A 26,741-nucleotide genomic window follows, 5' to 3' on the forward strand; every position below is an offset into this window, starting at 1 on the left:
TTCGATTCCGTAAGTGTAAATAATGCACGAACAAGCTTCATCGATTGAGATACATCGTAGAATATTTATTGTTTAGGCGAGTCGTTCCGCCCGAGGGTATATATTGGACTGCGTGCGAGAAATGTCGTAGTATTTTGCTGTTTTGACTGGCGTTCGTTTATTTACTCGTCGTAACGAGGAAGTTCTCGATTCACGTAATAAAGCAAGTCTATTACAGTGGCAAGAATTTCGATTCATTTTTGTTTCCATGCGCTAGGCTAGTTTATCTACTAATTTGAGTGAAACCTAAATACTCAACTATCCCATAAAGAACAAGTGTAATGGCGGCACTGAACGATACAAATGCATCTGGAGACAACTTATTGAAAAATGAAGACAGTCTTCCAGCTGTTGAATTGAAAACAAAGGATAAAAATCATGACCAACATCAGGATAATCAAGACGTGGATGTTCTTGATCAGGTTGGGAACATTCAAATACATCACTGCATTGTTCTTTTTAGTTTCGTAGTTAGAGATTGTATTTTTTACTTTGTTGGACTTCATCTATTCCCTGCTTGGTGTTGTGCTATGTGCAAAGTTATCATTCCATATGCATAGATATCTGATAGCATTTCAGTATATCATTTAAAAATTTAGGTAATAGGTAATATCTGAATATGGTCTGTGCAGACTACTGACTTTAACACAGTAATATATCATTATTCACAGGATGAAGTGAGATTGAAGCGCACTATCACAGTTATGAATGGCGTTGGAATAATCGTAGGTAAGAAAGCTCACACAATATCCATTTATAACTTTATATATTATTATATGGACATAAGAATATACATTTGTCATTCATTTAAAGTTTATATATATTACGGCTCAAATAAAAATGAAATATGAAAGTAATATTTTGGGAGCAATATTTGAAAACTCAGTTACTAATAAAAAAATCTTTATAATATAAACACAATTTATTAGTTCGGTGTTATATATCGGGACTAACCCTGAAACTTCTATTGTCTGTTTGTCATGGTGGATGCTTATGCGTGTAATGAAAGGGTGCTGTAGGAAGAATATAAATGACTATTCTACAATTCTATGTGAATCAAAAGCAACTTTGCTACACTTATTTTTGCGAGTTTCATTTAGCATGTGTATTGATTTTAAAGTGGAATTGATATTTTTATGTATTGTGAAATAAAAACAATATTTCTAAATGAAGCTCAGTTTACTTCATCATCATTTTTAAATGCATTCTTATCAAAAGCTTACATTTTCAGGTAATATCATTGGATCTGGTATATTTGTGTCACCAAAAGGTGTTTTGGAGAACACTGGTTCTGTTGGGTTATCACTTATTGTATGGACAATGTGTGGTATATTATCTACAATTGGGGCACTTTGTTATGCTGAACTCGGAACAACTATTCTAGAATCTGGTGGAGACTACGCATATATATTAAAAATTTTTGGATCACTTCTAGCATTTCTAAGGTAGGTTTAATTTAATAGACTTTAAGATTCAGGTTCTTCCAGAATACTTTAAACTTCTTACGTAACAGTGGCTGCTTATACAGTACCTTTTTCAGAGCAAAAGTGTATAAACATCTTTATTATACTATTTTTAGATTATGGATTGCAGTGTTGATTATCTATCCAACTAATCAAGCAATCATTGCGTTGACCTTTGCAAAATACGCGGTTTTTCCATTTTTTGAAACATGTGCAGCTCCAGAGTCAGCTGTCAGATTATTAGCGGCAATATGCATTTGTAAGTATTATTTTGTGTGAAAGTATGCAAATCTTTATTTTGGAGTTTTCCCAATTTTTTTTAACAAATTCCCTCTTTTGCTTATTTTGAAATTTTTCATTCCCCCCCAACCTATTTTGAAATTTTTCATTCCCCCCCACAAGTGACGAGGTGAGCTCGGGTTGAACTAATCAAGACTTCAACTCAATGTATCTAACCTTATATTAATAACCATATGTATATTTTTCAGGTATTTTAACATGGGTAAACTGTAAAAGTGTGAAGTGGGCAACACGTGTTCAAGATATTTTTACTTTTGCTAAACTCGGTGCTCTGATTCTTATTATAATTTGTGGATTTGTACAGATATTTAGAGGTAAGATGGTTTGCTTGCTGCTTTTTTTCTTAACTTATAGACTTCTATGACAGATATAGGCATTGAAATCATCGCTGATATTACGATTCCCAAGTCAAGTTGAATAAAGTTTGGAAAGGGGTATTTCAAGAATACGGATAATCGTAAATCATTTTTATATCAAATTTTTCCATTTGCAAATAATTATGACATTTATAGGATAAGATTTTCATATTTATCCTGAGGACCTACCCCTGTCTCTTGTCTGGTGTGATAATAGTTGACTAGAAGCTGTCGGCCAGCAGTTACGTGACCCACCACATGACATTGAGGAGTACAACATTCCTCTTGCACATAATCATTCCCCACATGATTCTATCCTGCTGATTTGTAAGTTGTAACCATTCAATGGTTTGCTGATTTTAATTCGCTGATTTGTTATTTCTATACTAGGTAAGGCTAAATACCTTGATCCATCTGTGTCAATGTTGCCGGTAAAAGAGGATGTCAGTGCTGATAAAATTGCAATTGCGGCATATCAAGGATTCTTTGCATATGCAGGATGGTTCGTTTATTTTTTATTAAAAAGAAATAATGTGTAAACATTTTTTTTTTAATTTTGCTTGAAATTTTTCGTTTCAGGAATTATCTCAACTTTATTACGGAAGAGATGATCAATCCTTACAGGTATAAGTCATTTATAAAATATTGATAGTTTTCCTCAGAATTGAAGTTTAAAATGTTATCGGTTTATTTTTTATTGAAAACACAGATTAGAGAGGCTTTTTAAGAACAAATTCATTTCCGTTTGCCTATTCGCCTGGTAGTATATCAGTAGTTGGCACGTTGTGCTAAGCATCTTGGCACCCACTGTTTACACTTTATAGGTTTGAATCATGTGGGAGATAATTATATGCGAGATATTGCTGGAATTCCTGCTATGGTGGTTGAGAAACCGCTGGTCAGTTACACCTTCTTCCATTCATAAAATGGTATAAAATTAACTGACCAACTATTTATGCATAGACAGACTCGTTAAGCGGACAAAAGTCTGTCATCCGCCATTTATATTAAATTTTCCCTTTCCCTTGGTATATATCATAGCCCCCAATTCATAGGGCGGTAACGAAGACAAATTTTAATGTTTAATGTGCTAAAGCAATATGACTCATGAATTACGGCTTGGGAAATATTCTATTTTTGTCAAAATTTAAATTTTCTGTTTTACTTTCTTCAGAAATCTTCCTCGTGCTATCCTCATATCAATGCCGCTTGTAACTATTGTTTACATTTTGGCAAATGTTGCGTATTTTTCTGCAATGTCACCAAACGATTTATTAGCATCTGATGCTGTAGCAGTGGTAAGTTTAGTATGCTGAAATTAATAAATTTGTAATGATGGACATTCCTAATAATTGAGCTCAATTCAAACTCTGTAATATCAAAATAAAACTTGCAATTTAGACACTTGGAAACAATTTACTAGGAGTGATGGCATGGATTATTCCTATCTCTGTAGCGATGTCAACATTTGGAGGTGTCAACGGATCATTGCTAGTATCATCCAGGTACTGTAACTATTTTTCATTTTCAATCTAATTTAAATAATTTTTACTTACATTTTCAAACATGTTGCTACTGTGTCTTAATAAATCTGAATAAAAAGAAAAGGTCCTTTGTTACTAAAAGCAGAGCAGACTGTCCAAGTACATTTTTTCATACAAACTGTGATAAATTGGGTACGCTTACAACTTTCAAAACAAATGTATTGTTGTTGTAAAACTAGTAGTTCAATGCTTCTCTATATCCTTGTTCAGAAGTTCAGAACAACAGTGAAATACTTGAATTTAATAATTTGTATATATGAAATTGCTTCTGAAATATTTACTATGATATATAGGCCTAGCGTCTATAAGAACCCAAGAAACCATTGCTGACACACCCTCCTCACATGTCAAATCAGTTTGTTGCAAAACTCTTTTGTCAATTGTCACTATGGTGATACATGTCTCATCATTTGCTTATTTGTCAATTTCTTAGAATTGTGAGATTATAGTTACCTTTGTTTTGTTATTTGAAGGTGTCAAATTCAATTTAACATAGTCTTTCTTCGAAATCAGTACAGGCCTGGTTAAATGGTCGACTTGCAAAAATTATGCAAACCCATGTTTTTTACAGTGATGCATTTGTTTGTCAAAATAATGCAGTTCGGCTGTTTTTTGTGGTGATCAATTTTCAGTGACAATCAAATCTGAGTTGTGTTTTTTAAATTGTTTGTCAGCATTACAATTATTCCTATGCGATCGTATTGCTAAAATACAGTAAAAATAGTCTGTCGTCTTAAAAGTACAAAATTTCATATCGCCAACCATAGACTAGACATTATAGACATTATTTTTTAATCTAAGACACATTTTGGATTTTTTTTTATCATTAACAACACTCTAGAAGTAACTAATCCATGATTAAAGTTTTAAACTTTAAAACTAAAAACTAATAAATCCTGACCTATTTAACTATTTACACTTGACTAAATAACTCCTGTGAAAAGAGATTATCAAGGCAATCATTGTATTTTATTGCCAGACAACTAAGTGTTTGTGTCTGCTATTAAATGATGGATTGGGTTGTAAATTAAGTGCTCAAGTCTAATTAAGTCGGATTAAGAAGTTTTTATATTGATGGCCATTATTATACAAGGACCATGCTTAGGACCTATGATCTTTATTTTCAAGAAGTTTTTATATTGATTGCTAACGAGCGTTAGACAAAGACCCTGCTTAGGACCTATGATCTTCATTTCTTACAATTCAGGTCTGTTGGAGATTTGGGTTAGGTATTTATATATCTGTGATATATACACTCGAGAAAAGATAGAAAGTTAATTGAAGAATTCAGATATCACTTTGAAAAATATTCAAAATCCATTTTAAAATAAAGAAAATACCATATTATATGATGTGAATTGAAATGTTTGATCCATTTTTGACATCCCTGCTACCCAACTTTACTGAAGTGCTGCACTTAACACGTTTTATGTCTATTTAAGTTTGAATATTTCTATTCGTGATTGCTTCTCTACGCACCACAATCCGATACTTGTAGCGAGTAGTTCATATGTATGCTTCCCGTTCTCTATATTTTTCAAATATTTAAAAGGTGCGTTTTAAATTTAATATAGGGTACATATTTGATCACGTATGATTTCATTATTATTTGAAATTCCCATAATCTTTAATCTGTAAATGCAACAAACTGAGTTGTGTTTTTGTTTGGTATTATCAAGTGGGCGCAAAGTTCATTTTACTAGGGACTACTAAATCCATCTTAAACCAATAAAACACCATAAAATGAATGGTTAAACTGGCAGAACTAGTGTAAGAAATAAATTTGGGTTGTCCATATACTTCGAATTTCTTATATAAACAGTTCTCAAAACGTACCATAAAATTTTTTTAATTGGTCATAATGGAAATGCATTTTATCTAGTATATTTTATAAGTTTTTATTTAAATTTTTAATTTATGTCAATTTTAAAATTAGTTGGTAGGTATCTGGTACTTGAAAATAAAGTATTAAAATGATTGTGGAGTTAGTATTATGTGTACTTTTTTAAACAATGGTAGAAACGGATAATATAATAAGCAAAACGCTATTGAAAAATTTCAGAACACAATAACTTCAATTACATATTGTTTAAACGGAATAATTTTTTCTGGAAAAATGTCAGCATTTGTCAATATACCGTAATATTCTACTGGTTTTGCATTCCCAGATTATAATATTTCTTTGATCTTCTCCAAGGCATGTCATATCAATTTGAAATCCCTCGAGGATAAATGATAATGGTATGCTTAATGTTACAACACAATTGCAGGCTATGACCTTTTGCAAAATATGAATTGCGAAATCACTGCCATTCAATGTATATTATTATTACTGAAAGAAACATCTTATCAAAAAGTTCTAACACGTTTTTATTTACTGGAAAATTCTTAGTAAATACTACAAACATTTTTATTTACTAAAAATCTCTATGTGAATGCTCTAGGCATGATTAAAACGATTATTTCTTCCAATTTTTCATGTGTGTATTCTACTCATTCGATACAATAAATATGGAATGGAATATTTAAATATGTTATATATAACACCAGTTTTATTGTTGTTACATACTAGACACACCTCACTGTTTGAACCACGCCTACTTGCTGGTGTTCTAATATTTCATTATTTGATACTGAAACGTTTGATACTATATTGCATCATTTCTTCAATACCTTTCGAACTATCTATTCAAATATTGGTATTTCACTTCTTATTGATTGTGGTTTACTTTATCTAAATGTGAAACTTGCCTACTTTTGAATGATTTAAATCATATAAGATATAGCCTACTGTGTTGATATTAAAAACTTTTTGTTTGTCAAATGTAATCCAACGAATGCAAACCACGAACCATTTAACCTATTTTCAATAACAACATTAATTTAGCTGTAGGCAATAGGCATTATTTATTGGATGCAAAGTTGAACTATGTGCCAAGTTCTTGTTGGGAACAAAAATTGTTTTTCTTCCCGACTAATTCACCAATCAAATACAAGTTCTCAGTTCTTAAAGTTGGATGGAGTTGCTAGGAGGCCATCACTAGTTTTTTTCACTATTCCCCTGGAGTCCTATTTGACGATATTTTGCAAAACAAGCGAAATACAGTGATCTGTGTATATCCCATGCAAGGCAAAGGCTAATCAATGTGTAATAATTAAGATTACAAAATTTATTTTTAGATGTTTTTTCGTTGGAGCAAGACAGTCACATATGCCCGAATGCTTAGCTCTTATCAACATTAAAAATTACACTCCGGTGCCAGCTCTACTATGCACAGTAAGAATGCTGATTATTTTCACTACTTTCATGCACTACTGATTGAAAACTATTATTAAAAAACTATATTAAGTGACTTAAATGTCTTGCATCCAGAAATGTTGAGTTGAAAGAAATTGAAGCCTGATTCCAAATTACAGGTCGTTACAAAAAAAAAACTCCAAAAATAGGGTCTTTCATTTCCGAGTAAACTAAATTTTGATGATAAGAACTTTTAAGTATGCCAACTTAATGTGCTTCGAGCTTTGTCAGAAATTTTGACTCATAATTATCACCATTGAAAGACTTGAGTTCCAGCTTCGAAAATTTCACTCAGACTTCCCAGAAATCAGAATTCTGGAGAGTTGGCTCCATTATCAATATAAACACTCTGAACCGACCGCATACAGACCTTCTCATCTTCAGTTAATTATTGACTTGCTTGTTACTATTATAAGTTCTGGTATTAATTTTTTCACAGGCTGGTTTATCCCTCCTGATGTTGGTTACAAGTGATATCGAATCTTTGATCAACTACGTTGGATTTGCTAACTGGGTTTGGTATGGAGTTGCTATCGCTGGTCAAGTATATTGGAGATTTAAATTTCCTGACTTGGACAGGCCTATCAAGGTGAGTTTTTGTTATTCTTGTGTAATCATCCTTCCAAACTCATTTTTATTCTGTTATTTGTGCCTCAGCTTTAACTAAGACTCTGAACAAGAAATCGTTCAGGAAATCGTTTAATTGCGTATACTACTGTAAAGAATGCTCCAGAAGTATCTGTACCAAACTACCAATATGGAGGTAACTAATTTTGTTCGCCTGAAGGGAATGAAGTCTACGGACAAGGGCTATTCACGGGCTAACACAGACCGTGTCGAACTAGTAATAGAACTAAAATAAGGAAAATCTGAATAAAATTATGGACTAACCTGGTACATATACTACGGTTGTGTAAAGATCAACACAATATATATTATGGAATCAGTGAATGGTGGTTACTTAAACCATTGGTTCCCAACCGCCGGTCCGCGGACCGGTGCCGGTACGCGAAGCTTTTTTGCCCGTCCGTGAGAAAATTTTCGTATTTTGTTGTTTTATGCCGTCTAAATCGCTTTACCGAGGACGAGGTCGCGTTGGTTTATTACGCAATTTCTCTTCCGCCGTCATATTGCGACATCTTGGCGCCGAGTAATCATACTTTTCGCTTTTTAAACTGGCACGCGTGCTTTTTCTGTTCTGCGTGCTTTTCCTGATTAATATGACCATCCAAATAAAACGTTATGAATATTTCTTTGTTCAAACCAAAAAACAGTCAAGAAAAGTATAATACTTCAGTAAAATAATATGGCAGGTGGTCACGAAGAGCGCAAAAAAGCATGGGCCGCTGAGATCTTTTCCAGTAACTTGAGCAGACAAAGTAGGATTGTGAGCCTGGTGCCAAATTACCGACGACTTTGTCATTGTAATGTAAATTCATTCGAAGCATCGATCAACTGCAGAGGGATTAATATGATAAACCCAATGAAAAAGCTTGATTTAAATTGCGATTCTACTTTACAGTCCAGATTTAAAATAGAATCACTATCACAATTTTGGATATCTCTTGATAACGAATACCGATCGCTAAGTAATCGAGCAATCAAACTGTTGTCCGTATTTTCAACGAGTTACTTATATTTTTATTACTTATATATAAAAATATTTATTTTCATCACTAGCTTTAATTAAAGCGAAGCAAGGAAATTGGCTGCACGCCGCTGCAGGGCTACGTGTGGCAGAAACTTCCTTGGGGCATCGTTTGCAATCTTATATTGGAAACTAAACAGCAGCAAAATTTTCATTAGAGTTAATTGCGTTTGTACATGATTTGACATGTACATGCTTTTTATGTGAGATGTTTCATGTGTGCCTTTCTTACGCATAATGGGTGCCCAGCACTGCATTTCATTACGCAAATATTTTTGGCCGGCACATTATTTGATAGTTTTTCTTCGTGTAAGCTGTTTTCAAGTGTGCCTTTTTTGTCTAGACTCTAGAATCTAGATGCATATTGAGTGCCCGACATTGCATTGTATTACGCAAATATATATATGTTATTCTTTTATGTTCCGGTCATTTCAATTTTTGCCGGTCCGCGAGTACATTTAATTTAATTTTACCGGTCCGCCAGGGTAGAAAGGTTGGGAACCACTGACTTAAACCACCCTACAACGGTGAGAAGTTCAACAATCCTCTCTCATCGAACCTGAGTACACTTGTAACTGTGATGACAAGAGTGTCTAACGAATAATTTGCCAACCGCCAAGATTTTTTAAGCTTTAATGCCTTCATATTATTTACCTCACATAATTTATATTTTCTTTATTCCAGCTGAACATTGCGCTACCAATTTTATTCTGCATTATTTGCGCTTTTATTCTCATTTTATCCTTCGTGAGTGCATTCTGGGAATGCGTTATTGGTACTGCTATCACACTGACGGGTATTCCAGTATACCTCATTTTTGTAACATTCGAAAACAGGCATCCGGCGTGGTTTGTTAACCTAAAACGTGAGTTATTTTTATGTTTTTATTTTTTTTTTTTTAAAAACATAGTGAAAACCTCAAGTATTTTGGAGCCAAATACAAGAAAACCAAAATATAGACTGATTTTATCAAAATATTCTGCTTTCAACTTTCATAACTCTAATTAAAAATCAATTTTTCATCTTGTACAGATTTCACAAAATACTAATTAATATTTTACCTCTATTTTTCAGAAAACCTTACGAAGTTTGTGCAAAAAGCATGCATAGCTCTTCCACAAAGCGTACAACCCACCAAAGCTGACTAGAAAAAATGTGATAATCAAAAATATCAAGCAGAACTTTTCATAAATTCTCCGTAATTTGTACTTTTCATTTTACGAGCATAGAAGAAGTTGTATACCATTTTAGAGAAATACTTGAACATGCTAAACAGGGTATAAGGTGCTTTCAATTCAATTTGAATATTTCACTGAACTTTTGCACTTTTTCTGCCATATTTCTGACTTATACCTTTATATATTTTGTATTGAATGATAAACCAAATTCAATGTCAAGTTTAGATAAGGAGATCTTCACACAATTCTCATTTAGATCCGTTTTGGATAGAAATTTCGTAGTCGGAGTCCAGTAATCATAGATAGAATACGAGTCAATCACTCAGTCTCACGAGATGTTCATTGGTAACAATTTATATGACTTGAGTCACTCTCGAGTGTTTGTGAAAAAAAAAACTCAATTCCAATCAATGACCGAGCTACCCCGACACTTTAAAATTCAGATACAATCCTATTTAATAGATGTTGTGTTGTTAAAATCTTGTTAAAATTTCCCCCTTTTTTAAGAATAAACTGTCACTTTCACTATTTTTGGATAGTTCTCCATACTTAAACAATAGTCAACTTGTTTTTCAAAAATGCACCTTTATCACAGGTACTTGTATAGTTTACTTAAATTTAATCCCTGTTTGAGTGTTTTATTACCCACTGTGCCATTGTATTGCTTAAATTTAGTATTGAGTCACAATTATAGCATATGTGTAGTGTGTATTTTCCATAAATCTTTCCAACTGAACATACTAATTCATTAAGTAAATGATCATGATACCTTGGGTTGATCATGATACCTTTGGTTAAGATATCATCCATTCCACTGCTTTTCTTCATGGTTTGGTAAAGCTGGACAACAGCGTACACACTTGTTTTTTTAAACAGTTTGGTATAATCAATGCCTTTTTATTGAAGTTTTTTTCCATATAGTGATCATTACCTGTACCAGAAATTGGTAATTGTTATTAGACATATTAGCATAAATGGGGCTGCTTGTACAGAACCTTGTTCAGAGAGGATACATGAAAACATCTTGTAGAAAATATTTCATATATAAAGTTTTTTTCTCTGGAATGATTAGAATTTGAACAAATATGTTATCGAAAAAAGAATATGGGCATTTTAGATAATTATAGAGTGTTCCAGTCAATTTAAATACGTTTGCCCATCTCTAAGCTTATCTAGTCGAGCGTATGCCCATTAGGGACTTATAACAGCTAATATAGGGTAGGGTGGGATTTTAAGATTTTGTTTAATGCTATCATTGTTGAAGACTTGGTTAGGCCAAGTATGATTAGGATATAATTATTTTCACTCATCTATGATTTAAGGTTGCTAGATTTAGGTTCTGGAGTTTTAAAATATCATAATCTGACAGAAAAAATAGAAGGCTGTACATCAGCTAGATAAATTGTTAATTTATTCATCTTGATGGTGACATGTTTTTGTTTAGTCTCGCTAGACCACTGTTTTGCATTGGGGAATATCTTTACACTACAGTTTTTTATGACTTGGCCAAAACTGCCATTATTCCTATGACCTGCTTTTGCAAGAATGTATATACTTTTACTGCTATGCTATACTGTTTAGCAATGCTAGTTTCTGGCCTTGAGAAAGTCTTACATGTTTTTTCATGCGCTGATTATTTGGTTTCTGCGAGACTAACTACTTATCCTTCTTCTATGTTTTTGTGCCGGTGGATCCGTATGCGTATAATGCAAGGATGCTGTAGCAAGAGTAAAGATAACAATCCTAAGTGATTCAAGAGTCTTGCTGCACACTACCACAAATATATTTCTGTAACGTTTCTTCAGACATGCTTTTCGTGTTGTAGTTGAATTATGTATGTCTGAAGAAGTCTGACCTTGGTCAGACGAAACGTTACAGAAATATATTTGTGGTAGTGTGCAGCAAGACTCTTGAATCACTTAGGATGTTTTTTCATGATGTGATTCTTAAGATTGTTTGGCAAGACAATGAATTGTAAAATCTTGTGAGGATGATTATGTAATTTGGGCCCACAACATGGTTAGTATGGCTACTTCATACAACTACATTGAATTTTATGCATAGCTATTCCTATACCAGATCTGGACGATTTACCATTTTTGATGTGTGAGTGTGACTGGCTCACCTCTTCAAGGATCAATATGTATAGTATCCCATCCCTTTATACAGAAATACTGTTAAAGTTGTCTTCATAAATGATGTTACCTTCACTGATGTTTCATTGCATGCCTTTCACACCAAATTTAACACTCACCAAGGAAAGCTATGATTACTGTTATAATACAACTTGCCTTATAAGTAACATATTGTTTATAGTCAATATCACATAATAAAATTTGAAAGAATGCTGTTTAAAATGCAAACTTATACTCCTTGGGCTTGGACTAAGAATTGAATTCTGACAAAAAAAAATGTATCGAAAAATCCGCTATTATCCGGACATTTTACACATTCCTGTATGCGGTAACAGTATATTATATTGTTTATTCGAATTTGCCATATTTTATTTCTGACTTTTTGAAATGCTTTACCAAAAGCTGCAATAAGTTGTAAAAAAATTAGAACATCAGGGTAAGTGTTTTTCATTTTTTAGATACTTTTAGTTTTTCATCTTCAAAAGTGCATTATATGGGTATTGTTCGTTCTTTTATGTTACTAGTAATGACCACCATACACATCTGGCTTGCTTTACGTATAGCTTACAACTACTGTGCCTTGCCTATTGCTTGCGTAATATTTTTGTTATTATATACTAACTCGCGATTGGATTAGAAATAGAGAAAGGGTAATATTGTGAATTTCATCATCCACAGTATATTGAATCACTCACTTTTTTGTATGACACGTCTTTCACGTCGAACTATTATTTGAGAGGAGTATTCCTAGTTGTACATTACCTACCCAATTTAATAATCTTGGGTGAGGAGGGGGCATTGACCCCGAGATATACAATCTGCGATGGGCACACAGTTAAGTATAACATGTTAAACCCCTATCTGATTCAAATAGTAGTAATGAGTAATATTTTTCTTAGATATCTCAACAACTATACACACAGCCTGGTATTTTTGTCTTCTGGCATAAAAGTGTTCACTTATTACTAAAGTTATCAAATAAATTCAACAAATCATAAGATTGATTCCCATTCTATAATAATAGAAAAAAGGATTTTGAAAAACGACGTATAAGCCATTTTCTGTCCCAGGTGGCGGTGTGAAACTAGGATATTCAAAAAATTCCTCTATTACTGTATTTTGACCACTGAAATTTTGCAATATTGCAACATGCTAGTTATCTTTTTAACAATTGTATAAAGGTGCAACGCTTCAAATTATTTGTTTTTAATGTCCTTTTTGTAGGATATACAATGGATAATTTCTAGTTTTTATATACACGATGTTGTGCTATATTTACTCATGTTTTACCTACGATTTATCTAAGATGATCTTATTCACCACCATTTTGTTTTTTTTTCCGGCCATACCCAATCGTACTTCATTTATATAAAAACCGTACATGTTAGTTAAAGATTCGTATCATTAAAGTATGATATAATATAGTCCTTTTGTTTTTTATCACTTGAGTTTTTGATCTGGTGGAGAATCGTAGTAGAGTAATAAACTGGTATGATGGCAGCAGATTTGTGATTTTTCTTTCTGAAGGTAGTCTCTAAGTTTACTGACTAGAACAGCTAAGTTTCTGGCAGATGGCATCAAATTTTGTGAAGAACGATACGTAGATAAAAGCACTATTTTTTGACCGATGTGCCTGTACCGGTACTGCTTGGCGCAATTAGTGATTCAGTTAAGGTGGATATGACAAGTGAAAAAAATCTTCGTTTGTGTCTCCGCTCTCAAGCGAAAGTTAATTGACTCACAGTCCCAACGCCGTCTTCTTATCCAACAATCAACACTGTTGTCCACTAGTTGTTATTTTATTACTATAAATTATTATATACAATACACAGGGAAAAATAAAATCGACGACAACGATCTATATCTAGAATAGAAAACAAAAACATATTAGCAATATTTAATTCCGTTGGTAAAAAGTTATAACGTGAAACTTAGCAGGAAATACCGTAAAAAAATCTTTACTAACTCTTCGTTCTTTCACACACAATGACGAATCGACAGTGGATAGGATAGAAAACAGTGTACGTGGTAATTGTTCACGTTATCATCAATATGTTTTCATATGTTAGTGAACATTGATTATTTTCGGATGGAACTTGGATTGAATTTTTTATCTGCAGAAAATTCTGTCGCATCTAGGTGTTTTCGAGGTATTAATATTACGTCTACCCCGCGGCAGTATCGGGCTCCGTTTTCCAATACATAGATTGTTAAAATAAAAATAAAATTGATACATAAAAAGTGATTTAATAACGGGAAATAATGCTTTTCGTGCTTAAGGACGAGAGTAGAAAAAGTCTTAACGTTACAAGATAAGAATATGTAATGTTTCTGACAGAAAACGTCTTGAACGCTATAACTGTAATAATATTTGTATAGTGAAAGTTTAGGCAAACTTAAAAGTCTTCAATCAACTTCACTGTCCGGATCCGATACTCCGCCGGCATCCAACTCTTTCGGCTTTTCGGAATACTCCGGTGGTGGGTCGGATACTGATTCCGGTCTGAAAGTAGAATTTTTGACTCCACTGGGGCCTGCGTCTTCGTTTGTCAACAATGCTCCTCTGTCATCGTCTCCCAACTTTGTTTCGTTGTATTTGGGAGGGTTATTCATCCTATTATCTCCGCCAATTTCAACTGAACTATTTGTGGGAGTGACTTGACCCTGGTGCAGAAAGAATGGGGTTTTACTGAAAAAATACAGTGAATCGACTTTTCGGCCACTTTTGGAAGAAATATCCATAGTTTTCTCAGAGAATAGTCGATAAAACTCAATAAAAAGTAGAAAATTGTATGTATAGTGAAACAAAAGGGCACAAGTTACCACTAATATTATGAAGGGGGGGTTTTTCATTTTGATTTAAGTACAACTTGATACCTGTTGACGTAAAATTTAAAACATTTTAAGTCAACGGCTATGTCGATTGAAATTGACGACCTGAGGGTTGTCATGAATAATGAAATAGCTTGGCGTTAACTAGGGCTGGGCATTTTCGATTAGCCGATGACTTCATAATCGAATATTTTTTTGAATTGAATCGAATACATGTAATTAAGTAGGACTTATTTACTGTAGTGGGTCCTGCAGACACATTAATTACTGAAAACATGAAATCCATCATCCAGTTATTTCGCTGAGCCTTCAAACAGAATGAGAAACATGTTTCAGCAATTACTAACTAGGTAAACGAGTCATATGTCAAAATTGCATTGTAAAAATATGGCTGCAATAAAGACAATTATAATATCCATCTCGACCTTTGGCGGACAGCAAAAACAAGACGGCGGCGATTCGGAATTTCCGTCTGAATCGATTCGAATAATTTACTATTCGATTCGAATATTCGATTTGAAATGCTTAGCACTGCTAGTAATGAATGTTAAATAGTATAGAAATAAACGATAGATAACTTTTACAACTTATGTATAAATGAAAATTAGCCGCTAAATTATTGGAAAACTTGTTGAAAATGAAATGATATTTTTATTGTCTCCAAGCGATAGTCATTTCAAGAATTGTAGAGGTAATGAAATAATAACAAAATTTTATGTTTTCTACTCGAAACCTTACCCGTTTAGATTTCTTGTAGTACAAGTACAATAGAACCAGTAGAGCAACCGAAACAGCTATAATCGCAATAGTCAGTCCAACGATGGCTGCGGTACTCAATGAATTGTCTGAAAATGGGTAAATATGTGAATTATTACACTTCATTGGTCCTGTTATTTCTTCTCCATCATGTAATGGCAAACTTATATACCGTAGAACAAAAATCTTTTTTTTGAAATTTCGATTTTGGCATTCATCAAAAAAGAAATGAACCATAAACTAAATATGCAAAACTATTTTAAATAAAACTGAAATAATTTTTAAAACTTTCTGGCTTAAATTGTTGATCGGTAATCAAAAATTGCAAAAGGTTTCAAATTAGAAATTAAAATGCTTTCTCACTTCCCGGTTCTTCGTCATCGCATATTGGGTTCAACACACATAGGCCGCCCAATTTTTCTGCGCCTACTGGACAGATACAAGATTTCATTGGAACACATTTCTCCTTACATGTATCGCTTTCTTTATGACAGTAATCCAAACATTGTCTGATAAAAATAAGTTAACATTAATATTACCCTTTTTTCTCTTAATTTTGCCATCATTTTAACTGGAAGCACCCTAATTGAAACATAACCATAGCCATTTTGCATTACAAAAGATGGTGGAACATTCATAAAAAATGCCGGATTGAGCGATGGGAATGTAGGCGGTCTGAAAATGACGAAAAATTAAACAAAAATCACCGACCATACATGACGATAGGAATAAACCTAGAAGAGAAGCACACCATATATCCGGGGTGCCTGGGGGGTTCGGCACCTTCAACTGCATCCATGGGACGGTCCACACTCGACTGCGTTATAACAATGCGTAGTGACTTCGGGTTGTCCAAAACGAATCGATATTCGAATGTAAGTGAATATATATCAAAGTATTTGAACACCTTTTCGGCTGATTTTCGAATAATTCCGAAGGATAGCCACTTTTTGCCATAAACGCGGTGTTGGTAAACTGCACGATATTATTAATTTTTTATTCCTATTTTTGTATTTACAAAAAATAAAAGTATTAATACTGTGAAATACTGCGGGAATTTGTGGACACAAAATGTGTGGTAAACTGCCCGATTTACCAACATTTGAGTTACATTAATTGAATCAAATTAATACGACAGAGCATTTTAAATAGTGAATTTGAATATTTTGCGCAACACAAAATCATCCTAATAAGAAGTCCATACTTTATATACCAAAATTATTTGCCAAAAAGCGGGATAAAGTATAAATTATTTTTCAAATTGTGACAATTTTTTCGTGAGTACGAAAATACGAATCAAAATTTAATTATAATCGGTCACAATACCAGTGGACATCAATTGTGTGGTAAACTGCACGATTATTATTAATTTTGATTCCTATTTTCGTATTTAGCAAAATATTAAAAGTGTTATTACCCAGCCTAAATTACAACGACAATCTGCGGACTTAAAATATGTGGTAAAGTGCAGGAATATAATTAATTTTTGATTCGTATTTTCGTGCTCACGAAGAAATTGTCAGAAGTCGGAAAAATAATTTATACTTTATCCCGCTTTTCGGCAAATGTTAAATATTCAAATCCATGACCGATGCCACTATTTAAAATGTCCTGCCGTATTAATTTAGTTCTGTTAACGTATCCCATGCGGTTGCGTCAACTTAGGAAAAAATAAAAGGATTACTATTCTAAAGTATATATCGCAGTAATTTGCAAACATGAAATGCCTGGTAATATAGCCAGGTTGTAGATAACAGTTATTGTTTATTGTATGCAAATTCCTTCATACACTATATATAACATTTTTCACTTGTTTTTTTGCAATGTATTCGCACTCGAATTTTCATACTCGAAAATAATAATTTTCAAATGTATTCGGAATAGTGAACTATTCGGTATTGGTCATCTCTGAATATATTTGTTATATATGAATGCAATACCTAATGCAGTAGTGAAATACAGTTGCATATATTTGAATATATCACGAATGATTATGTCACGAAGCAGTCCGTATTTTTTTTAATTTTTATTAAATTTTAACTAATTGCTCGGTATTTCAATTAAACTTCAATATTGTTTCTAAAAAATAAATTCCAATTTCAAAATATGTTTCTAATATTACCTTGGGCACGTTACCGCTAATTTAGCTGGTGCATTACAAGTCACAGCAGAGTTTGTTGTATCTGTGTTTGTAGTATATGTCACATTGCTTACTGGAGTTGTGATAAGAGTTGAAGTAGACGAATCTGTAGTGGTGGACTCGACAGTGTCATTCGAATAAACAAATACCCTGAAGTATGATATGATTGTTTTTAATAATACTGCTTTAATTATAAAATATGACAAAGAATGATTATCACAGACAAATTTCATAGCTGGAAATAAGTTTAAAGAAAGAAAGAGAAAATAGTTCAAACATATTTTGCTGGTTTTTATATAATTAACGAAATAGCCGATTCCCAGCGTTTTTTTTAGGCTTATAGAAATAGAACTTTTTTGGACCTCCTGAAGTATGCGCACCCAGAAGGCGCACAACCTGAACTCAGGTTGTGTACCAGGTTAGGAATCAGGTTATGCGGCATCTTGGTGCTCATACTTCAGGAGCACTTTCTCCAAGAAATCATCAGATACTCTACTTCCATATTATGCCTAATAAAGTTGGAAACACAATGAAAAGTATAGAAAATTTATGAAATTTTCATCGAATTACAAAGTACCAGTATAATAGAAATTGTTTGTAAATCTTCGCAAATTATTGACTTATACCGACATCTTGAAGTTTATTTACGGAACTGTACTCGTGAATCCATGAATAATCATTTACAAGATAGTTTTTCTAATTTTTTTCGTTATTTTATCAAAAGCTGTTATTGAAATCATAGCTCGTTTAAAAAAAAAGACACGCTAGGTCAAACGGCATTTCAATCAATCGATCGGCCAGATATGTTTTCGATGGAGACTAGTCAAAATGATGTCGAACGTTTCATACAGAATTTGGTGGGTGCCGGTAAAGTGTTAAGCCCAACTGTGTTGGTATCTTCGGTTACTCATCTCAAGTCCAAATCGGATCCCCGTCACGTCATTCAGGGTGTAATAAATTTGTTAGACGCTGCCGAACATAGAGATTCTGGCCTGTCCAAAAATAGTGTCTCCTTACATTGTATACTGAGTCTTGTTCTGAGCGGAATACCTTAGTGACGTTCATATACAAAAATCAAAACAAACTTACGAGAAATATCCGAAATGTACATTGCACTGGCAAAATACTTCCGTTGCAGAGACCCAGGTGACCATACATCTTCCAGTTGACCATACAGAGACATCAAGATGGCGGCACTAAAATTATATCAGTTTTAAATACTTCGAACAAATTATTTTCAAGTTTAACATAGATAAAAAAGAGAGCGATGCTCGAATATATAGACACGAATCTGTCACAGTAGACTACCGTTGCCGCACTCTTCACAACTTCCCCTGACCACCAAATCTAAAACTAAGTATTAATTTTATTGACATCCTCGCACACGAAATAAAAATACAATAAACATAAGGGAATTTTTGAAATAAATAAAAGTAATAAATTTCTAGCAAAGAATACAATCTTTAACCACTGAAAATTTCAAAGAAATTGGTCCTGTAATTAAATAAAAAAATTTACAATAATAAGAAGAAAAACACCAGGGAGAATAACAAAACGACCCATAGGTTCACTTCGTTCCCAATAATGTTAGCACGATCGAATTTCCAAAGAGCGATTATCACTAACTGAACAACTGGTTCTATTGCAAAGTATAAGTTTGTAGCGTTTACCTGTACGATCGTATTGCCGTCTGTCGAAATAGTGAGATTTTTAAAAGTTATTGAAATCGTCTTGGTAAGACCAGTTGTATTTGCCAAATTACTCGCATCTTCGCCGTCAGTTGGATTTCGTATGAAGAACTGTAAAAACAATTAATAACATTTTATTTTATTTTCACTAAAGTTTTATTTTGCCCAGCAGTCATGATATCTTACCGCAGCTATGGGACTGATTCTTGTGGCTTTTGCGTCATCAGACGTGGCGTCAGATTGTATGACGTCATTCATGTATCTTCCGTACGAAACACAAGCTCCCGGACAGGTATTCTATAAATAAATTAAATAATTATTATCAAGTTTAATCGATTTATTAACACATCGTGACTCCAAGAATGGGAATTCATAAATTTCTTAATTACGTTTACGAAAATGAAGAAAATTATCTAACACAAAGGTTTCAGTGATCTAGGAAGCTTTGCACAAAAGTTATGTTGTTTCTAGAATACGTTCCAAATGACCTGGTTTCTGTTTTCATGGGTCATTCTGTATTGTATTCAATACGAACTTGGAAAATGTCATTTTCATAAAAAAGAGACACCTAGAAGGCAGACAAATAACAGTAAAAATTATTTTCATTTTTTCTTTAAAAACTAATATTAAATACATACATTTGTAGAAGGATCGCAACGCCAGTTAGAATATTGTGCTTCGATGTCCTCGCTGAACGAAAACTGTAGAAAAACACACAAGAAAAAATTTCAATCATGATGTTCTAGAAATGTAGTATATCCCTAAGTATACACTACTACAGCTTCCTAGGTTTTGTTCAAAACGAAATTCTATAGAACCAAACATCCACCATCACGCGCATGGCATGGCACGCGCTAGGTAGATTTAGAAATATTTCTACCCTTTTGAGTCTAGTAGTAGCTAACTATGCATAAACCTAAGTAATCGAGAACTTTTTTAGGAGTAAACATTAAAATTTCCCAAACATTATAAATCCATTCAAGTTTATTGAATATTAATTAATGAAATCTACTAGATTTTTCGAAAATCAAAAATAATGACGTATAACCTCAAACCTTGAAAATAAAAGCGTATTTTGACATAAAATCTCACCAAAAGTGGGCCTGTAACATATGAATCTCCGTACGGCATTGGTACCTTCCTGGAACCGACCAATGAATAATCAGTCTGTGCGATTTGAATTGGCTCATCGTAGGCGACAGCATTGCAGAAAGATTTCTGCAAAAAATACGGAAACATTACAATACAGAAATGAAAGAACGTTTATAGTACCCGAGATGGAAACTACGACGAAATATCACTATCCGATTGAAGAGACGTCGTCACCTGTGAAATTTGTTTTCAAATATTGATTTTAAGTTGTGTTTATTTCATTGATAAAAAAAAAGACGTAGCTTCAGAATAAAGACAAACTCTAATAACACGGACAAACTCCTAAAGTCCTAGAAATAAGGACAAATTTTGACTATGCATGGTACGGCACCCTATCTATACACAATAATCACACTGTATCATTGCGAAAACTTAGTCCTATTGGATGAAGAAGTAAGAAGTTTCTCTGGTGCGAATCGAACATTGATTGAAGCCAGTAAGCCGATTCTTAAAGGTATCATTTCGATGTAATTACCATAATAAACTCAGTATCTTCTTTGAATTTGATCTTCGTGTTAGCTACCAGAGTTGCATCATTGCCAGGCGACAGGAAAATATTATCGAATAGAGATAACATTCTTTCAGCCTGTAAACAATATATATGATAACTCGATATGATAACAAATTAAAATCATAAAATTATATCGGTAGCAAACATACCTATAAATCAGTTATGGAAAACTACTCATGGATAGGAGGGGGATTTTTAAACATGTCGTCATTTTTTTGCAACAATATAGAACTACTTAAGGGCAATAGATTGTATGTTTCATACTAGTTATGCTTGAAATGGGCTCGTCGTTGGTGGCAATCTATATATCCAAGATCAGTGGGGTATTTCGAGGTTGAATTTGGACTTCTCTCTACCTTCTGTACAGTATTATCTTTTTATGCCTGTATAAAGTGCTTTTTTACTAGGCACTGTAGAAAATGTGGAAAGCACATATTTTTTCAAACAGTATCTTTAACATTAAAAAAAAAACTAAACAACATTTTTAATGGAAAAAGATGGCACTCGTTATTTAATTTATCCCAACCTATCAGAAGCTTACTGACCATATCAACAGGAATCGTGTTTACAGTGGATTCCGTTTCAATTGCTCTACGTCGTCTGCGTGATGAAGAATCCGCTGTATATATATATATAATGGATAGTTTAACAGGAAAATGTATTTTTATTTATATGAGCAAAAAAATGGAAATTGTATAAGTGCATCGTCCCAGGGTGACTAAAAATCAGAACTCATAAATATCTTCATTAATTATATATAAAAATGAATAACATTTATTTAACTCGTTAACTTCTGTTTGTGTATGATTGTAAACATAAGTTTCAGGAATCTAGGAAACTTTTCATAAAGGTTGTGTTCTCTCTAGAACATGTTCTAAATGACTTTGGTCTTTTTTTTTGTTTTTGCTTTGGGGTCATCCTGTACTTGGGTGCATTCATTATCAGATTTTTATCTATTCCCAAATTGGCGCTCCAGAAGTGTATGTACCATGGAGGTAACTAATTTTGTTCGCCTACTTTACATCAAGGTGTGTAAAAGGACTGAGACCTATGGGCATGGGGTATATTCATTTGGCTAACACAGACGATCCCCGAACTCGGAATAGAACTGAAAATAGGGAAAATCAAAATAAAATTAAGGCTTAACCCTAACCTGGTACACACACTACGGGAGTACCCTCAAATTCACTTGAGTAAAAAGTAAAAATTCAAATCTAGACACTAATCTCATTTTACCGAAATTTTTACAATTTTAAAAGTTTGAACTTTTGATAAAAAATGACATGTTGTAAAGTTCACCTTGATCGTAAAGATCTTTCAAAATTCTGCTTATCACATTCAGAGCAATTTCTTTAGATTCAGATGAAGTAGTTAAATCACCGTCACTAAATGTTGAAATCACGCTCGATACCGATTCCAGAGCGTCTAACGCATCGCTGAAAACAAAACATTACGTCGTAAATCTATATAAAAAGGTCTTGCCCGGAGAAGGAAATCTTATATGATTGCTTGGTCTCTTGTCCGCTTTGCTGATTTTTCTGAAAAAACCTGAACGCCCAAACCGTCAGTGACTAATTATTTACCTAGAACCTTATACCTATACTAACCCGCATAAGGTTTCGCGCAAAGTCCTCCCTCGCTCTCAGTGGGGATTGTCGACAATTTTAAATTTTCAGAGTGGGAATTTCATACTTTCAATGGTAATAATAAAAGTAAAAATTTTTGTCAGAAACTCATACGGCATCAAGTTTACTAAGCGTCCATAACAGTTTATTAGAAGAGGTTTACATACGTCAATGTCTTTGTTATCAAAATCGATATCGGAGTCAATATTTTTCGACCCCGGATCTCACAGCTCTGGTTATGCGTGCTTACGTTTCAGATGATGGAGTAAATGAATTCATTTGCTTTATTGCTGATTCTGCCAAGTCTAGAACTTCTTTCTTTCTGACGTTATCGCCACCAACTGATTTTCCAATAAGAAGAACTTTTGAGAATGTTTCAGATCTGTCTCCTGCAAAGAAATCAAGTTGTTTGAATATATAAATCGATCGAGGTATAAAGAAGAAAGTAGAGAGACCGAAAAGCAAGAGAGAGAAATAGAAATTAGAAAAAGGTGGAAGATAAAATGGAGCAGAAAAGAAAAGAAAAAATTAGGGAAGTACGAGATTTGTATCTGGACTCTGATTTGATATCAGATGCGCATAATGTTTACCAGTCGATTCTGCTTTTATTCTAATTTCCGACTTCGCTTTTGTAAAGCTAGATACAAACACTCTGCCGTAAAAATTGCGTGATTGCTCGCATAAGATCTCTGAGAAATATATAGCCCATAGTGCAGCACTGATTAAAAATAATCGCTTCTAAAAATCAAAGCGAACATCGCCTGACATCCGCGTTTGTATGGTGGCATGAAACAGAAGAGAAATGTAAAACAAGTTTCTTCACGTACGGCATCGTTTGCCAAGATAATATGACTTTTGCTTTTGATCGCCCATTGTTGCCGCCCCGACGGAAGAGATACAAAAGCGAGAGACTGTAAATTGAAGTCTCTACAATCTACATACCTGCAACAAGAGCTTGAACGGCTTCGTTTACCATATCCTGTACTACTTCTTCATCTACTACAGGACTTCCAGTTGTGTTATCACTTGCAATGGGTAAAACTATGACTTGAGTTATGACGCTACCAATAGTGTTCTTATTTTCACCGATTTGAACAAATGAATACAGAACCAGTTTATCACCACGATCTGGGTCACCTGAAAATTTGAGAAAAGTTAAGAACAGGTTCTGAAAAGATTGACTGGTTATAAATGTTCGGAATTGTCTTGCCGAAAGTCTTGTCATCTCAATTGAGCGTTTCGTTGAATTGCCAGAATTCATCATTGTATCTCTGATACGATTCGGAGAAAAGGCACCAACATTAATAATAAGAGTGGGGTGAATATGTAGTACCACTTAATAATAGATTACCTGGTGGTAGGTAGGACGATACAGACGAGGAATCACTGAACTCTCCTATAGAAGTCAAACTTCTTCTTTTTCCTTCAGCGTTTTTGGTTGTATATGCAAATTTGTACATCAGGGGTTGATTTTCATTACCGCCAACCCACCCATCAGCTCGTATGTTAAATTTAGTGCTAAGGGCAGTCCCGGAGGAAGGTTCAACCTGAGAAATAAATTGATTTCAGCTGTAATAAAGAACAAAAAAATTCTAACGAAAAAGAGGAACTCAAAAAATAAAACAGCTGGTTATAGGGAAAAAAAAATCAATGATAGGAGAGTATAAGTGAACAAATGAATACACATACCACAATATTTCCACCAGTGGGCAGAGCATCAATAACCTTGACGATTATTTCGGAATATACAGTCATATCTGATTCATCTTTCCCTTCTTCGAGTGGATGTATGGTAAAATCTGGAACAGCTTCAACTAAAAACTTATAACTCGAACCGGGCTCAAGAACACCTTTTTTCAAAACCAAATCAATTCGGCTTGGCTTCCTATTGTTTAACAACGAAATATAAATTAGATTTGAAAATTTGATAACGATTATTTAATTAAATAATTAAAATATCGATATTCAAATATTACTCGTTTATCTCCAATTCTTTTTGAAGAGTTGTAACAGCCGCGTCAGACAATTCGATGAAGGAATAACCATCTTCTTCAACGCAACTCCAAGTTACTATCATCGTCCAGGTCTTACGTTCATTCCTGAACGCAACAGTAGAACATGGGAAGATAGAAAGAAAAGCAAAAGCAGTCTGACTTAAAGATCACTTAAAAAAGTAACTGACTTTCTATTTGATTCAGTAAATTACTGTGGAAAATGAGTTTAGAGAGAAAAAGCACCAAAATGAATTCAAAAATATGACGTTATTGAAATCAAGAGACAAAGATCCAAATTCCACTCAAAAGAATGGAATGAGATTTTTCTTTTTCTCTATCTCTCTCTTGTAGTCTAATAACTTCAAGTGATTTCATCAGGAAATTTAGTTTTAGAATTATGATTATAAACCAGAAGACATTTTTTCTAGCTGTTTTTTAATAATAGAAAGTACGAACGGTTACCTCAGAGTGTCCCGAACCGGAAAGATATTTTATTGTTTTGGGGAAGAAAATATTACATTGAATTGAATGTTGTTTTACAGATATTGTTTAGTTATTTAATATTATTGAGATACATAAAACAATTAGAACTGTACAAAAGCTTGACTGCGAGTTGCCCGTATACCTAGCTGATAATCTGTTTGTGATTGAACAAATAACAAGAACAGAGCTTCATCGCATAGCGAGGAAGGAATGAAGAGTTCCATAATAGACAAAGGCAGGTTTTTATCGAAAGAGATTGGGAACTACAGTCTTACCCGGTAATCGTAGCCTTCACTCGCAAAGGTTTGCTCGGTATAAAAGCTTGGTCGTCAGCAATTGGCCGAGTTCGAATTGTTGGTAAATTATCACTCGCATCTTTGATTCTTATTTTGATGGAAGAAGTTTCTTCCCGATCACCAGATCGCACCATGAGTGTTATCTTCATACTGAAACAAGATAGAAATTATTAAATACATAGACACGACAGTCGAGTAATAGTACAATAAGACCTTAGCAGAGTACTCTAATTCGCTGAAAATATCGGCGGACAAGCGTTGGAATAAATCGTTTCCATATTTCATAAGAAGTGTTCTCATGAATCCAAATAAAACAGTCAAATTTTTGGTTAAATGCCGGGTCCCATCGAACTCAAAGAAAATTTAAAACAAGTAAAATATCAGTAACAGCGTCCAACCAAGCATTTTAAATAAACTTTAAGTTAGGAAAATTTGAATTCAATCAGTTCATCAGTTACACAGAAAATCAATTTTTTACATAAGACAACAACAAAAATTTAACGAAATGTTCTCTAATTCCACTTCGTGTCAAATAAATTAGATTGAAGAAGAGTGACAGGCGACAGTCTAATAACGAATTAGGTTCAAATATTATTTCATGGAGATTATCATACTCAGAAAATTCTTTGAAAAGTTTAGCTGGTATTGTCAAAGTATCTTTGTCTGATGATAAGTAACGAACGAATGCTACTTCTGCAATTTCAACTATATCTGTTGCTCCTTCTTTAATAACAAGGCACGGCCCTCCTCCATCCAGCATTTCACAGGACCAAGAATACGTCAAGGTACCTCCATCCGGATCCCTGCTTCTACTGTACAATGTCTGAATAGGGGGAAGACGTTTGGTTAAAATTAGAAGTAATAGATTTGGTCAAACTGGTGATGTTCATCAAAATTGCAGTAGGAGTATGGTGTACCTTTATATATCTGTCTCAAAGCAAGTGAATGTCATATGTAAGTAGGCTAAGGTGAAACCCTATACAGCGCGCCACCAAAACGTAGGTACTACTATCGAGTGACTGAACTGACTGTCCAGTACGCAAACTCGAGATCGTCAATCTGCTATGATAAATGTCTTGACGAAATTATTAGCTTTCGATGAAATGAAAAACAAATTTAACTTGTTTTTACCAAGTCTTCGTCGGACATTATGACCGAACCAAAAAGAGATTTAACTTGAGCAATGATTGGAGAACTTGAAACTATGATTGTAGCCGTCACTGATGCCTCTCCCTGTTTTACATCAGCATCATAATAGATTGCTGAAAAACAGAGAAAAATTAGATGAAAAAGGAAAAGGATT

General features: G+C 33.7%; 2 protein-coding genes across 2 annotated transcripts in view; one reads left to right on the plus strand and one right to left on the minus strand.

Moving 5' to 3' along the window:
- The first annotated feature begins 128 nt into the window (after positions 1-128).
- Positions 129-13,386, plus strand: LOC120333378 (large neutral amino acids transporter small subunit 2-like). The gene is made up of 13 exons (XM_039400786.2): positions 129-461; positions 711-768; positions 1,271-1,484; positions 1,619-1,761; positions 1,991-2,116; positions 2,549-2,660; positions 2,738-2,782; positions 3,333-3,456; positions 3,560-3,663; positions 6,883-6,979; positions 7,440-7,589; positions 9,333-9,513; positions 9,723-13,386. Exons 1-13 carry the CDS (start codon positions 321-323, stop codon positions 9,794-9,796), a joined length of 1,569 nt encoding a protein of 522 aa, XP_039256720.1. The 5' UTR covers positions 129-320; the 3' UTR covers positions 9,797-13,386.
- The window catches only part of LOC120333377 (uncharacterized), a 31,691-nt gene continuing 18,223 nt past the window's right edge, over positions 13,274-26,741 (minus strand). The window contains exons 26-45 of the mRNA XM_039400785.2: positions 26,570-26,700; positions 26,053-26,261; positions 25,418-25,588; positions 24,642-24,764; positions 24,355-24,550; positions 24,017-24,212; positions 23,608-23,802; positions 22,916-23,054; positions 22,340-22,476; positions 21,586-21,659; positions 21,005-21,115; positions 20,470-20,595; positions 20,016-20,078; positions 19,564-19,674; positions 19,360-19,488; positions 18,779-18,885; positions 17,672-17,839; positions 15,913-16,058; positions 15,532-15,638; positions 13,274-14,625 (exon numbers count right to left, since the gene is read on the minus strand). Coding sequence (XP_039256719.2) covers positions 14,368-14,625; positions 15,532-15,638; positions 15,913-16,058; positions 17,672-17,839; positions 18,779-18,885; positions 19,360-19,488; positions 19,564-19,674; positions 20,016-20,078; positions 20,470-20,595; positions 21,005-21,115; positions 21,586-21,659; positions 22,340-22,476; positions 22,916-23,054; positions 23,608-23,802; positions 24,017-24,212; positions 24,355-24,550; positions 24,642-24,764; positions 25,418-25,588; positions 26,053-26,261; positions 26,570-26,700 — 2,897 coding nt within the window. The 3' untranslated portion in view covers positions 13,274-14,367. The remainder of the gene's footprint in view (positions 14,626-15,531; positions 15,639-15,912; positions 16,059-17,671; positions 17,840-18,778; positions 18,886-19,359; positions 19,489-19,563; positions 19,675-20,015; positions 20,079-20,469; positions 20,596-21,004; positions 21,116-21,585; positions 21,660-22,339; positions 22,477-22,915; positions 23,055-23,607; positions 23,803-24,016; positions 24,213-24,354; positions 24,551-24,641; positions 24,765-25,417; positions 25,589-26,052; positions 26,262-26,569; positions 26,701-26,741) is intronic.

Source organism: Styela clava, chromosome 13 (assembly GCF_964204865.1).
Source record: "Styela clava chromosome 13, kaStyClav1.hap1.2, whole genome shotgun sequence".
NCBI classification, from domain to species: domain Eukaryota; kingdom Metazoa; phylum Chordata; class Ascidiacea; order Stolidobranchia; family Styelidae; genus Styela; species Styela clava.